Source organism: Mytilus galloprovincialis, chromosome 2 (assembly GCF_965363235.1).
Source record: "Mytilus galloprovincialis chromosome 2, xbMytGall1.hap1.1, whole genome shotgun sequence".
NCBI classification, from domain to species: Eukaryota; Metazoa; Mollusca; class Bivalvia; order Mytilida; family Mytilidae; genus Mytilus; species Mytilus galloprovincialis.
In genome coordinates, this window is record NC_134839.1 from 35775662 (window position 1) to 35791299 (window position 15638).

The following is a 15638-nucleotide window of genomic DNA, read 5'->3' on the forward strand; positions in this document are numbered from 1 at the left end:
GTCAATAATCCGTATGCAGTTTTTTACGATAACGAGAGAAAAAACTTACTCGTTGCCAACACTTTTGGAGAATCAGTGGTGATATACAGAAAAGAAGATGTGTTTCAGAAATGAAGTAGTGATATCCATAGATTTTGTTCAGATGACGCTTTTGTTTCTTGTTATTTGCAAGTATAAATTTTATTCTGAAAGTCTACATTTATACTTATATTTTCTTACCGTTATCACACGACATGCCAGTGTTTAATATTTCTTATTTAAAGATGACAACAATTAATTGAACGATATATCAATATATATTTCAAATTCACATGCTCGAACAATATTTCTATTCAATTTAAAATAGAAAATGACAATACAATCTTTAAAACTATTTATTAATAAAAGCAAAAAAGAAGCAGAAAGATTAAAAGATACGTTTTGTGTACCATTTGACAACACCACATTGCCAGATATGCATAGACTGACAAGTAGGACTTAAATCGGATGGATATAGAGTAGTTATCATGTCAGGGGACAACACTTGTCAGTCTTCAGGGATGTTGCATGCACACTAGGTTAAACTAAGCCATTCATAGTCATCTGTAACTGCCATCGCAGCTAATTTTACCGTAAACATCTTTATAAATTCTATCGCTTTGAATATCAGAAGCCAACGGACAAGGTTTACTGCGAAATATAAAGTGAACCTAGTTTATGGTTTCCGTTTTTTTACGTTTTTTTTTAATGCTGTTGAACGTAACTTGATTTGAAGCAGATTTTAGTAGTGTAATATCTTTTTAAAATACAAGGTTGTTTTATTAAAAAAAATACCATTTAAAATTTCAAAATTGCGGGTTTTGAATTTCAATGAATGCATGATTTATATTTCTGAAAATCTAATTAAAGAATTTGTTGTTGTTTATCTTGAACATCGAGGTGATAGAAAAAGAGGAATCATATGAGGAAAATAAATACAAGGTAACAGTAGCCTACATATTTTCAGTCTTCGTAAATCAATTTTGAACACAGCAAAATGTTTTTGTCACCAATTTAAAGTGCCTAACCTAAAGGGGGTGGTACTATTTAATGATTTTTCTTGTTACTGACAACTCTTTGATACAGATTGAAGTTTTTGTTAATGTTTTCCAAATTTTGCTTCAATTCAGGAGCACAGCTCAATATGTGTAATTCAAGGTTCTAACAATATCGTAGTTGGTAGCCAAATTGCAAACGCCCGAACATAGCCGAAAATCGCTTTTTAGTTAGTGTTTGCATGAAGGCCTTTGATAATCATAATCTCTATTACAAATTCAATTTCTCATGGATTTAACACCAGTGCGATTCTTCTTATTGTTTTTCAATGTTTGCTTCAATTCAATAGCACAGCTCAATATGTAAAATTGAAGGTTCAAACAATATCAAAGCTAAATATGAAAATTGTAAACGCCAGCGCATTTTTAGTTGGAAAGGATTCCATGGATAGCCTTTTTGGTACCAACTTATTTCTTATGTTACGGAATAGGACACAGTTGGATATGTTTACAAATCATACGCATAAACAGGTGTCTTAAAGAGAGGGACAACAGATACCAGATGGACAGTGGACAGTTAAACTCATAGATCGAAAAAAAACTGACAACGCCATGGCTAAAAATGAAAAAGACAAACAGACAAATAATAGTACACATGACACAACATAGCGCACGAAAATATTCCTTTCGTAAGTTGAGGCTTATACTAGTAATCACTGTTTACCTCAATCAATTCACAAGGTTTAAATGTGCAAATATGGGTTGTTCTTTCTGTTTCAGGATGGTTGCTAAAAGAACCTTTTTTTATTAATTATTTCTTTAAAATGGGAACATACGTGCGAGTAATATAGCAAATGAAATATGCAAGCACGGTACGACAGGAGAGAATGAACGTGAGACTACGAAATGGGAAGTTGACAATAGGAAAACTGAAATCTCATGTTTGTCACAGATCAAAGCTTGAGTAAATTTTAAGTAAAATATTAAGAAAAGAAGCACGGTTCACATCAGCAAATAAGATGTAAATACTCCGAGCTAAAATGTAGTTATATCGTTAGGGATACACAATTAGTAACCATCTTAAGACAATTGTTTGTTAAACTATCGGTACTCCATACTGTACAAATGCATTCTTGTTAAAAAAAAGTCCAGCATTTTGAAAACAGATATCGTCATGGGGGTATCTGTTGTTGTTATCAGTCTACAGGTTCATAAAGTAAGATTGCGCATGACCTTACACACATAATCTGTATTTACCATTCATATTTTGGTAGAACTAAACTAACTGTTTAATAAGATGACACAGTCGATATTCAATATTATAGTGTGTGTATAAATTTCTAAATATTTGCAAATTGTTACGGTAGTGATTGAAGCAGAACTTTTCAATTTTTAAGGGTCCACATATGATTGACACAGCTGGGGACCGCATTATTTCGTTCAAAATAAGCTGCTTGTTTTGGTTAATAATTCCAAGATAAGGAATAAACTAATCACAGATACAAGGCTTGTAACTTTTTTCAATAAACGCTCGTTTTGCCCACAAAAGAATCACCAGTGACGCTGAGAAAGACGGAATTTTTATGGTGATGATGTAGAAAAAGGTGAATAGGGACAGTAGAAGACTTATAATAACAGATATCAAAAATAAAAACGAAGAAAGGTGCAAACAACAATTTCAAACAAATATACAACAACAAAAACCACACTAAAACACTCAGGTGCACCATTAGGTTAAATTAAGTAACATATAGTTTACCAATGTTTAAATCTCATAAACTGATTTAGACATTTTAAGTCTACATTTGAAATTCATCTATACAGGTTATGAAAATAAGTACCCCATTACCGATTCCTGGAGTAAGTGGATTAGAAAAGCATACACTGCTTTAATGTTTTTTGAAAGAAAACGCTTGTTTAAATTTTAGTCATGTAAATTCTTTCAGACATGTTGCAAGTAAAAAAAGTAGATTCAGACCTACCTCTATTAGCTAAAACAAGTGTATGCAATATCATATTTTAATGAGTTTTATTGAAAAAATAACAAAAACAATGTCATATTATATATCATATATTCAAAATGTTGAGTATTATACTGCACCTGTAAAAGAGGAAATTTAAGTTATCTCCCTTTCTTCATAAAAGAAAGAATTCATAAATAACGTACATTAACAAACACGTACCTAGATCTCGATATACATTTTTATCATAAATCAAATTAAACACATTTCTAGCAATTGATGCCCTTCTTTTTTTTTTTGCTTATTAATATATAATGTACAAGACATGTCCTATACAATGATGTAGAATAATATGTTAAATATTAAAAAAAAAATTATGATTGATGCCCAGTGTCCAGTTTATATGTTCTTGTTCATGATACATGTCTTCACAAACGAGCAAACTTGTAATCATTGAAGCGACTCATCCTCCTTACAGCCACAGTACCATCTGTACCATGGATCATCTTCATGGAGGACAGATGATGACTGTTTTCTTTTTTGGAACGTTTGGCAACTATATTAATTCGTATACAAGTTATACGCATCTGTATGCTGTCCGGTACATCGTTTTAGTCACCAACTCGTATCTCAATCTACAAGGATAAAAATTTTATGAATACATTTAACTAGTATGAATAGATGAACTGTGTTCGGGAAAGAACTTCTCATTTCACAGATATACATTATTTCTAAAAAAAAAAAAGAGGGACGAAAGATACCAGAGGGACAGTCAAACTCATAGATCGAATATAAACTGACAACGCCATGGCTAAAAAAGAAGGGTAAGCAGATCCTGCTTCACATGTGACACCCGTCAAGTTAGTCGACAACCTCTGCTCTTGCTAGATATTAACTTTTCTTTCTATCATTGTGTGTTATTTTAATTTGACAGGTAAGTATGTTGCGAATGTAAAAAAATCAAGCGCTGTGCCATAAAGGTAGCAACTAAATACAAGTTGACACCATTTGCGAGTATGGTCTTGAGGAAACGATGATAATCCATCCATCGCAAGGGGACGATAAACGACTGACCCGTATTAAGAGAGAGCCATATCTCTTGCTAGTTAAAGACACCGTTCTCCATTTAAAAAAAGACCAGGCTACAAGGCAGTACTCGCACCCGCTAAGTGGAAAGGGATTTATATAAGTTGCAAAACCTGTTTCCCAGTCCATTATAAATAAATATGTTTAAACTAAATACAAGTATTTAGTATACATACAGAGTCATGTTTTCACTGTTTTTGACGCCGTTTTGCTAAATCCATAGAACATGTATTGATTGATAGGAATTATTTATTGGTGGTTATAATGTCTTGAACTAGTTTTCAGTAACCATTAATCATATGAGATTTGTGTATTCAGCCTTTTTGTCAGTTGTTTTTGTGTTATCTGTCGGTCTGATGAGTCCTTTCGACTGATTTTTGTTATTATGTTCTGCTTGTACCCAATGTCCTAGTTAAAAGGAAGATCAGACAAGTTTAACAACGACACATTCTTTAGATTTAATTAAGGCGAAAGAAGTTTACATATTTTCAGATTAATTAGAGAGACAAATCAAGGTTACAATAAAAAAAAATAGGGAATTTCATGAATGCATAATGAAGCGATACCGTGTGTGTCAACAGGGTAAGCTTATCCTGCTATGCATGCATCTCCTGCCATGCAAATTCATATAGTCACAATTTCACAATCAGTAACAAAGGCACAATCGGTTTAATAACAGATCAGGCGACTCCAATGGAATCTCAAAATCTAAAACATGTCGCCAATAATTGAAACATTGGTCAACCAAAACAAGCTACCAAAATAATTTAGGTAAAGGAAATGAACGATGCAAATAGTTATCAAAGGTACCAGGCATATAATTTAATACGCCAGACGCGCGTTTCGTCTACATAAGACTCATCAGTGGCGCTCAGATCAAAATAGTTATAAAGCCCAACAAGTAAAAAGCTGAAGAGCATTAAGGACCCAAAATTCCAAAAAAAGATTGTACCAAATACGGCTAAGGTAATCTACTCCTGGATAAGAAAATTCTTAGTTTTTCTAAAAATTCAAAGTAAGAAAAAACATAATTAAAATAGATTGAATAAAAAGTTAATACGCAGTACCCTCATCTTCTGGCGCAGAATATGAATTCACTAAAAACTGTCTTGATAACAATTTCAAATAAACCCAGGATTTGAATTTATATTTGCGCCAGCCGCGCTTTTCGTCTACAAAAGACTCATCAATGACTCTTGAATAAAAAAAGATCTAGAAATAGACCTGTTTATGTGTATATTCACTCTCTACCGTTGACAAACTAGTGAATTACCTGGTTTTTACACAAGTTTTCCATCTCCATGTTCCACACTCCGTTGTATATTCTTCACGGACAAGTGTTTTATACGTCTGTTGATATGGCATATTATGTTTCTCATATTTGCAATTTCTAAAAGAAAAATAAAGAAGACTTGTTTTTAATATTTTAAAGAAACAGCAGGAGGAATATTGTTCATTTTTATGATTTGCAAAATGGAGTTAAAAAAACGATTGGAATTTTGTGTAATCATTTAGGAAGAAAAGGGAGTGTAATTTCAAGTGCAATGGTAATTTCAAGGATTGCAATGTTAATGTATGCATCTACAAAAAAACATACATAAGAAATTCTGTAAATACTTTGTCTAATCTTAAGAATTCACACACCTGACTATCAATACATGCATGTTCCAGAAAGAAGAAAAAAATGCATGTAATAAAAAGTCATCAAAGATACCAGGTATAATTTATATGACAGAATGACGTTTAATGCTTATGATTATAATGTTGTTTTTTTTTTGTTTTTTTTTTAAATTAAACTAAATACATTTAAGATTCGTATTTAGGAAACTGAACAATTTGAGATATTTAGCACCTCATTTTTTTCTGAATAATAAAGAAATAAACTTTGAGCAGTTATGTAATGCAGGCGTATCAATAAGTAACTAAATCTTATAATCCCAAAGCATATACTGTTGGAATATTGGTATTCACTTTATAATAAGATAAAACCCTATTTTATTTAAGTCTTACCTCTTCATTTCATAAAACACACTATGATGGACAAATACAAAACGATTTTTTTACATCGAATTTTATATAATTGAGCTTAATTTGTATAAACAAATGAAGTTTTTATTATTCGTTAGCTCAAAACGACCAACTTCATGCCAAAACTAAAAAAAGAAATAAGATGTTTCAACTGAATCGTGATGGGAAATTTATAACTTGTTGTTTTTATTTTTTATGCCCAACCTATGATAGTAGAGGGGCATTATGTTCTCTGGTCTGTGCCTCCGTCCGTCCGTTCGCTTCAGGTTAAAGTTTTTGGTCAAGGTAGTTTTTGATGAAGTTGAAGGCCAATCAACTTGAAACATAGTACACATGTTTCCCATGATATGATATTTCAAATTTTAATGCCGAATTATAGTTTTGACCCCAATTTTATGGTCCACTGAACATAGAAAATGATAGTGCGAAGTTCAGGTTAAAGTTTTTGGTCAGGGTAGTTTTTGATGAAGTTAAAGTTACATCAACTTGAAACTTAGTACACATGTTCCCTATGATATGATCTTTCTAATTTTAATTCCAAGGTAAAGTTTTGACCCCAATTTCACGGTCCACTGAACATAGAAAATGATAGTGCAAGTGGGGCATCCGTGTACTATGGACACATTCTTGTTTCATTATAGGACAGCAATACAAGAACATATTAAACCATGTATAACCAGCGGTAACACAGATAGGCTTTAAGTATCTTTTTTCAAATAGAACAGATATCAATGTAGTGAACATGCAATTCTTGGTGCATGTATTTCAGGTCAACGGTCAATAGTCTACGGCGCGCAGACTTGTTTAAATGTAAAGCAAATTAATAAGAACATTGAAGGAATTTATGGACAGGATATTAATGAACGATAATTAATACATAATTGGACATCACCAGGCGCGGATCCAGAGGGGGGTTCCGGGGGTTGGAACCCCCCTTTTTTTTGGCCGATCAATGCATTTGAATGGGAGCATATAGCTGGAACCCCCCCCCCCCCCCTTTACTCTGGGTTGGAAACCCCCTTTTTAAAATGGCAGGATCCGCCCCTGCATCACTATATGGCCTTCAACATAATCAATACTTTAGCCCACGACTTCTGCAGAAACTAAAGTTTACCTAATTTCACATCTGCTTCCTCTATAACCCTTCGGACACCGACATTTGTCCTTTCTGCATTTGCCTCCATTCATGCAAGGTTGTTCACAACGACCTACAATTATAAAACCAAGATTTAATACTATGTTATAGTTTTATTACATGATATATCTAATGATAAGAGATAAAAAATACATAAAACATATTGCATTTAAAAAAAAAACAAATAATACAAATTCACGAAGAAATTAATATATTCCCATAAATCTTTTTATTCCTTATTTTAACCGACAGGAAAAGTGATTATTGGTCTTCGAAATATCTACCCATAATACCGTCCAATTTGGAAAAGAGAAAATGGAATTATTGTCAGAATAAGAGCAATTTCAGCAACAAATTGTTCAATACTTGTCTCTATGATGAGTTTATTCAGAATATTACCCCAAACTAAAGAAATATTTTGGCAGTTGTAGCTTAGCTCCATACACATGTAAAGTTAGTTTTTAAGTTTAATTCCACATAACATCACATTGCCTGTAGAATAATTTTTCATTAAAACAATGTTGTACTAAAAACTAACAGAGCATCTTTCAGTGTCGTCAAGTTCTTATGTTTATCTGTGTTGAGCGTCTGGCGTAATAAATAAGAAGCATATCATCTCTGTTGGGTGTCAATTTTACATCACATTTCTTTTTTGTCACAAAAAAAGTAAAATTTACGGTTTCAAAATGTATCATATCAAGAACACTTAAGTTTGTATGAATCAACAAAAATAAATTACCACGTAGTTCAATAAGAACGCTTTAAGAAGGAAATGAGACACACTTTATCTGATTGGTGGACATTCTACTTACCAATATGACACCATTTTCCTGAATATCCTTGTTGACATTTGCATTTATTAGGACCAATGCAGGATCCTCCATTTTTACAGGTCCTCTTGCATTTGACTGTAAGCAAGTATTTAGAGTTATAAGGAGTGATTACTAAATATCTAAATAGAATGATCATATCAAAGGAACATTTGAAAGTAAAGTTGTTTAAAATTTTGTTTTTAATTATCTTATACTTGCATGACACGGGTTATGTTCTTCTCATAAATTTTATGATAGTATTACACTAAACCCCTAATGGGAGGGATTGTGCCTGATATTCATATGATGAATACATAATCTTTCAATCAGTTTAATTGAGGTCTGGCGCTAGTATGTTGTTATTTATGTATTATTGTCATTTTGTTTATTTTCTTGCGTTACATCTACTGACATCGGACTCGGACTTCTCTTGAACTGAATTTTAATGTGCGTATTGTTATGCGTTTACTTTTCTATATTGGCTAGAGGTATAGGGGAGGGTTGAGATCTCATAAACATGTTTAACCCCGCCGCAATTTTGCGCCTGTCCCAAGTCAGGAGCCTCTGGCCTTTGTTAATCTTGTATGATTTTTAATTTTAGTTTCTTGTGTATAATTCGGAGTTTAGTATGACGTCCAGTATCACTGTACTAGTATATATATTTTTAAGGGGTCATCTGAAGAACGCCTCCGAGTGCAGGAATTTCTCGTTACATTGAAGACCCATTGTTGACCATCGGCTGTTGTCTGCTCTATGATCGGGTTGTTGTCGCTTTGATATATTCCCGATTTCCTTTCTCAATTTTATTTACTGTAAATTCGATCTTGACATGTGTTGCATGTGCATTTGTAAAATGGATATGTGAACAGATATGATATCATACATAACTTACTGAATTAAATGAACGAAGATGTAATTTAACATACATTATTTTCATATTGAAGTCAGAATATTTAAGTACTATGCTGATTTGAACTGTCATTTAGAACTTCCAAAGCCAAAATATTGGAGAGGAGAAGATTATTAGAATGTCTGGAAATCGATTTAATCAAGATAAAGCCAGCTGTAAGTATCATCAAAACCTGTTACGTTCATCTCTGCCTCAAGGAGTTCGAATCATCATTTTTTTCAGTAAATGTAACACATTAACATCATAAATGTAAATCAGACGAGAATGTGTGCGATTCATCATGACAAGTCATTGCCGTTCCGAAGCACTGACTTGTGAGAAGCAGATTTAAATACAAATAAAATGTTAAGAAATCATTTTCTACATAATGAAAAATCTGTACCAAGTCAGGAATATGACAGTTGTTACCCATTCGTTCGATATATTTTAGCTTTAGATTTTTCCATTTGATAAGGGACTTTCCTTTTTGAATTTTCCTCGGGGAATTTTTGTGATTAAACTTTTTAGTTGGTTATTCTGTCAAACCAACACTTTCAACACTTTCGTCCTTCCTAATTTTAGGATTTTAGTGCTCCCTATGAAGACAAAAATCAATATTTATAAACAAAACTTATATCTTTCTTTTGGTAGCTTTCTCTCATTTTTATACAGTAAAGTGCATAAGTACAAAATAAATTGGGAGCATGATGTGCTGTGTCAAGTTATACGTTATTTGTTCATTAATTTTGAGACTCTTGTTGAATAAAATAATTCTGATAGAAAATTACTTACAATCTTCACATTTTTTACCAAAGTATCCTCGATTACATTTACATGTATCAGGCAAAATACAGGAACCATGCTTGCATTTTGGTCTGCATATAGCTGTAAATAATAGATAATATATATATTTTTCTAAATTCTCGACTTAAAATGGTAGCTTTTCCAAAATGAAAAAAAAACACTATATATATTTGCTATTCTTTTCTTGAACTTCAGAAACGCTAAAAACGTAATGGGACGATAATTTTGAAATTGAAAACAACAGATATATAAATACATGTACTTAAAAACCCAATGAGCAATATGATGCAAAGGGACTTCGAATTTTGTCTTTGTACAATTTGTAGTAAAGTGATAGTGATGTGCAATTGTTTTCCCATTTTGTAATAAGACAAAAAAAAATGTTTGATTAGGGAAAAGCAAAGTTTTGTTCAAATTCAAACTCTGAAGTTTTGAAACATAGCCGTACATCATAAAAAAATCATAAAAAAATCTTTGGAATATTTTTTTTTGGTTTATAGGATTTATGTTTGTAAGTCTTGATTAATTTAATCTATGTATATACTACGTCACTTTTCACCAGCATGTAGAAGTTTTCTGTAATTGCAATCTGTTTTAGTATACATACCTTTATGACATCTTCTTCCACGAAATCCCTGAGGACATGAACATTTATTCTTAGAAACACATTTCCCTCCATTTTGACATCCTTTTCTACATACAGCTATAAACACAAAATCGTCACTAAATGATCATTTGAAAACGTAAATGTAGCAAAAAATAACAACGAAAACTTTTTAATAATAATCTGATAAGACTCAACAGCATTTAACGTCAGTCATTTTGTCCATATGTGTCTATTTCGTTATAAGACTCAGGACATAGTTTCCTTTTGCTTGCTTTCATCTATCTCATATAATTTAAAATAAAGGATACCTAGAAAGCATAGACTGCTTCATATCTTTCGTCTACAAATTGACCAGGATGGTCGTTTGCTAACTAAAGATTACCACTATATTGACGATTTCAGTTTTCCAATTGTAAACTTTGCATTTCTGAGTAGAAACATTTCAGCCGCGGCTGCATATGGAGTATTATCCATTTTGATACCATATTCTTGGAAATTGGTATCATATTATGATTTCTTCCATAAAGAGTTGCTGTAAATAAGGAAGCGATTGATTTTCTTTCTCCTACTGGAGTTCATATGAGTGTTTTGTCTTTTTTTCTTTTGTCTGCTTTCCACCGGGTTTTGTGGGACTTGTACTTAACGTCGATAGACTCCCTTTATATTTAGTTAGCCGACAAAAATATTTTTCTCTGGAAGTCTGCCATCCGGTAATAAATTTCTTGTTGAAGATCGACGTACGGGATGTATAAATTCGCAAACACGTGTTTTCGGAATGGAGAGAATTAAATTCTATACCTTTTTTTAGGGATTGTGCCATGCTCTCAAAATAAAGATTTTGGAAATATTGTATACAGTTATTTTACAAATATAAATAATTTGACTTCTTTTCTACAGGTTGGTATGTTTAACTATCAATAGATATTTGAAAATAAGGGGGCGTGACTTCCTTGTGTTAAAATTACCATAGAAGACGAAATAAATTAAAAGCAAAAATGAGTATTTGCCATCAAAACTGTTTCACTTACGTTGAGAACAATCATTTCCAGTATATCCTCGTTTACATTTACACGTGTTGTGACGGATGCACTTTCCTCCATTATGGCATGTGATGTCACACGATGCTGTAATATATATGAAATAGACATTAAAGTAAAATTTTAGTATAAATATTTATTGCAAATGAATCAAGTGTAATTTAAAAGATATGTAGTGTAACAAAGCTAATGTGTGATTAATATATAACACCATGCTGACGATTACTTTTAAAAATCGCCGAAAAAGTATATATCCTTTACACATGTTACAGAATTATAAGTGACTTTTATAATTTTCAAAATGTATACACATCTAATGATCTTAATAAAACGTCAACGCTGTAAATAGGGTGATTGCATCATTTAACTGTCCTTGACTGAAGATGTCTGTTGTTCGTCGGCAAAAAGTTATTTGTTTGTGCGTTTGTCTGTGACGAGTGTTAGTTCTTCTGTATGTTTGTGATTTATTTCTGTCACGCAGTATTGTCTTTTTAGCGATTTATTTCTTTAACATTTTCATATAAGCATGAGGTTTGAATAGCCACAAAACCAGGTTCAACCAACCATTTTTGTCTTAAAATGTCATATAACAAGTCAGGAAAATGGTAGTTATTATCAAATAGTTCATTTCTATGGATGATAGTGTTTGTTTGTGTTCCACTTCAGTGTTTCTGTTGTTCCTTTGCTTTCTCTTATAGATGATGTGTTTCCCTCGGTTTTAGTTTGTAATCCGAATTTGTTTTCACTCAATCGATTTTTGACTTTTGAACACCGGTATACTACTGTTGCATTCATTTAACATAGTGCGAACACTTTTTGGTTAGAATGGACTATCAATGAAGATTTATATTTGTTTACTTGTAAATTGTCACGTTTTACTTACGAGTACAAAAAGGTTCGGAGAACCCGGAGGGACAACTGCATATTCCAGGTTTTTCGCATTGGCCACCATTTAAACATGGCGGATTACAAATTGCTACAAATATGATATGTTATATATTAGTTTTAATACATGAAAAAAAAATGCAGTTATTAAGGCCAATTGTTACTAAAAGGCAAAAGGAAAAAGATACCAAAGAGATTTTCAAACTAAACCTGGGTTGATCTCAGGTGCTCTATCTTAATCGGGAATAATAATTAAATGCAAAACAAGTGCATTTTTTTTACTATGGAATCAATGCTTTTATTGTTTAGTCTGTTATTTGTTTTAAGTTTGTAGGGGGATTTTTTCTCTCTCAGGATAATAGATTATTCTTTTCAACTATCTCATTCTTATGTATTAATGTTTAGAACAAATAAGGAACAAAGCAAATAAGAACTGTATGTCAAGTTGGTCGATCCAGTTGAAAGAGAGATGACGTAAGGATTTCTGAATGTAGAGGGTGTAACACTCATCATACGTGAGGCATGGGATTTAACCTGCACTAATTCAGAAATATGCCATTCGTTTGAAGAGTTTGAGCTTTTGATTTTGTCATTTGATTACGGATTTTCCGTTTTTGATCTCCCTAGGAGTTTGGTATTTTTGTTATTTTACCGTTTTTTCCAACAACAGAAAAATTTTACATAACTAACAGCCCTTGTTTTTATTGCCAGGCGAAATAAGGCAACATGGCAATTCCTCTTTCCCTACTCAGCCTTCCGGATATCCACAAATGAAAGGTCATTTAATTTTAAATTTTTCATAAAGATAAATTATCATAAAAACCACAAATACCAACCATTTTCACAGTATTGTCCATAGTATCCGGATGGACAGAAACAGACACCTGGTGACAGACACTTTCCTCCATTTCTACAAATCTTCTCACATGCAGCTGCAAAATAAGTCAAACACAATGTTATTCGATACTGACGGTCGACAGGTTTTCAGAAGATAGAACAAATTATAATTAATTCATATAGAGGACACATAAATAATGCTTGTAAGGAAAATGAAATAAAATTATATGGCATTTTCATAGATTCCTTATTATTTTATCTTATTGTCAAACAGAAAATTAAAAAGATAAGTACATACCTTTTTCACAGTTCTTTCCAATAAATCCCGTCACACAATCACATGAACCATTAGTATTACAACTCCCTCCATTTAAACAAGACTGGAAACAATCTTCTGAAATCAAACAAAACAATAAAACTTAAAATAATATGGGGAGATGTAGGAAGTTTCTTCGTGAGTTGCATGATTAAAAATATTTTTTAACTAGAAGATTACGACCTACCAATCAATTTGATCTTTGTTTCAAGATGAACATGTCAAGACAGCCGTAGGGTCTTGTAGACTTTAATTTGTAACAGTTTAATGTATAAATCATTGAGTTTAATGAAACAGAAAATTACAACTAAGTATCTTTCTGTAGCCCGGAACATGCTAAATTAATTATTTGCAAGTTCAAACTCTTTATATTACGATTTATGTTTCTTTTTTTATTTCCGTTGCGTTCTTAAATCATTTAAAGACTGTAGGCGACATAATATAAATGAATATTTACCTTTACATTTATCAAGGTAGCAAAGTCTATTCTGAACAACTTGGGAATGATCGGGAAGACATTCTTCTACCTCGATTTCGTTGTTTCTGCAGTAACGTGACCTTGACTGTGTTCCAGTTCCACATGTTACTGTGCACGAAGACCATGACGACCAGTCAGCAGGTAAAACTGTTAACGAAAATAAATTCATATATCTGAACAACGGATCTTTAAAACTATTTCAATTATATAACTGTTACAAACACTTTACCTCTGTAGAACACTGTACTCTATTAAAATCAGTTTCAACAGAATATAAAAAATTAGAATGTGACTAGCATTTATAAAGAAAAATTATGTTTACCTTGATAACAAGATATTCAAAATCACATACAAATTTAAAAAAGAAACAACAGTATAACCTTTAATTTTCGTTTTGTCTTTCAGAGCTTTGTCTTTCCTTTTTCTTTTCCTCCTAGTCTTATTATCATCGTCTCCGTCTTTGTTTGCCTGGTCCTTAATTGCCTTTTCCTGAAAGTATATATACCAAAAAATCAAGAAATATGTATTTTTTTCTAACAATTTTGGTTATCCTATAACATCGATTCGTCCACCAAAAATTAAAGAAACTGTTCAACATAATTATATATATATATTTGTCGGATCTTTCCTATAAGATATTCCAGTACACCACTTTGATTCAAACCGATCTGAAATGGCATCACTAACGAACGTTAACATTATATAGCCTATTTGGCAGAGTGGCGAAAGGCTCTTTGTGTCGGCACGTTATCATAGAAGCATTTGTTTAAATCCTACTCGGCGAAGGACCAAATTTCCTACAGCAAATTTGCATATCTTTGGAAATGTAACATAGATGTTCGCTCGGAACAGTCATGCCAAGTCCATTGTTGAAATGTGAATAAAAGAAAGTAGGACAATTGTCAATGACAGCAACTCTACGATTAAAAAGACAAAAGTATATCTAGAGGGAAACATACAGACTGAATCTTCAACCATAGAGTTTTCTTTACTGTATAACAAGTTCTACATAGTCTTGTCCTCAGTCTTTAAAAGTCATAAATAAATTAAACAGAAACTATAATATGCTATCAATACCAAATTATCTTAAATAACAAGAAAAGAAATAAAAATGAAGACACAATGACATAAGACAAGAGATGACGAGGTTCATTTTACAAAGTAGCAAGTTAAAAATAGTTGTCGTGAGTACCCCTTTTTTAATAGAATGTGTCTCTTTGTCCTTTTATAAATATGACCACCAATCTTAGATACATTTGTAGTACATTTTATATAGATTAAACCTGTATTAAAAGACCATGTGTCTAATTAAATACCACCTTTTTGCTCTCCCTTAAGTTGTCTATTAAAACAGGGCATAACAACCACTTTTTTGCTCTCCCTTACGGGGTCTATTAAAACAGGGTTAAATGTATATCCCTTTAATCGAATTATACCTGATTAAAGACACCATCTTTTGATTTGTTTTGGTTGTGACATTGCTGCTTTGCTGCCTCTGGATCTGGAATGATAAGTGCTTGCTCCAAATTACCCTAAAACAAAACAAAACATTCATTCATTCAAACAATTACAGCTTGCAACGAACAAATGAATGTACACCAAGAAGTTATATATCGCACCGTTATAGAAATTGCGATAGGCTCGTATATGTTGTCTGTTATAGGCAAAATTCTGCACCTATTGAACTAAACTTATTTTCCGGTGGCAGTTCAACTTTTGCGCCCTTCGATTGATTGTGCTCAATTTGCAG

The 15638-nt window shown here is 32.3% G+C and overlaps 1 protein-coding gene across 1 annotated transcript in view; it reads right to left on the bottom strand.

The window, feature by feature from the left end:
* Positions 1 to 3025: 3025 nt before the first annotated feature.
* The window catches only part of LOC143063482 (uncharacterized), a 31741-nt gene continuing 19128 nt past the window's right edge, over positions 3026 to 15638 (bottom strand). The window contains exons 4-16 of the mRNA XM_076235661.1: positions 15325 to 15420; positions 14269 to 14377; positions 13868 to 14035; positions 13393 to 13488; positions 13094 to 13189; positions 12256 to 12348; positions 11364 to 11459; positions 10336 to 10431; positions 9717 to 9809; positions 8036 to 8131; positions 7203 to 7296; positions 5334 to 5450; positions 3026 to 3609 (exon numbers count right to left, since the gene is read on the bottom strand). Coding sequence (XP_076091776.1) covers positions 3552 to 3609; positions 5334 to 5450; positions 7203 to 7296; positions 8036 to 8131; positions 9717 to 9809; positions 10336 to 10431; positions 11364 to 11459; positions 12256 to 12348; positions 13094 to 13189; positions 13393 to 13488; positions 13868 to 14035; positions 14269 to 14377; positions 15325 to 15420 — 1308 coding nt within the window. The 3' untranslated portion in view covers positions 3026 to 3551. The remainder of the gene's footprint in view (positions 3610 to 5333; positions 5451 to 7202; positions 7297 to 8035; positions 8132 to 9716; positions 9810 to 10335; positions 10432 to 11363; positions 11460 to 12255; positions 12349 to 13093; positions 13190 to 13392; positions 13489 to 13867; positions 14036 to 14268; positions 14378 to 15324; positions 15421 to 15638) is intronic.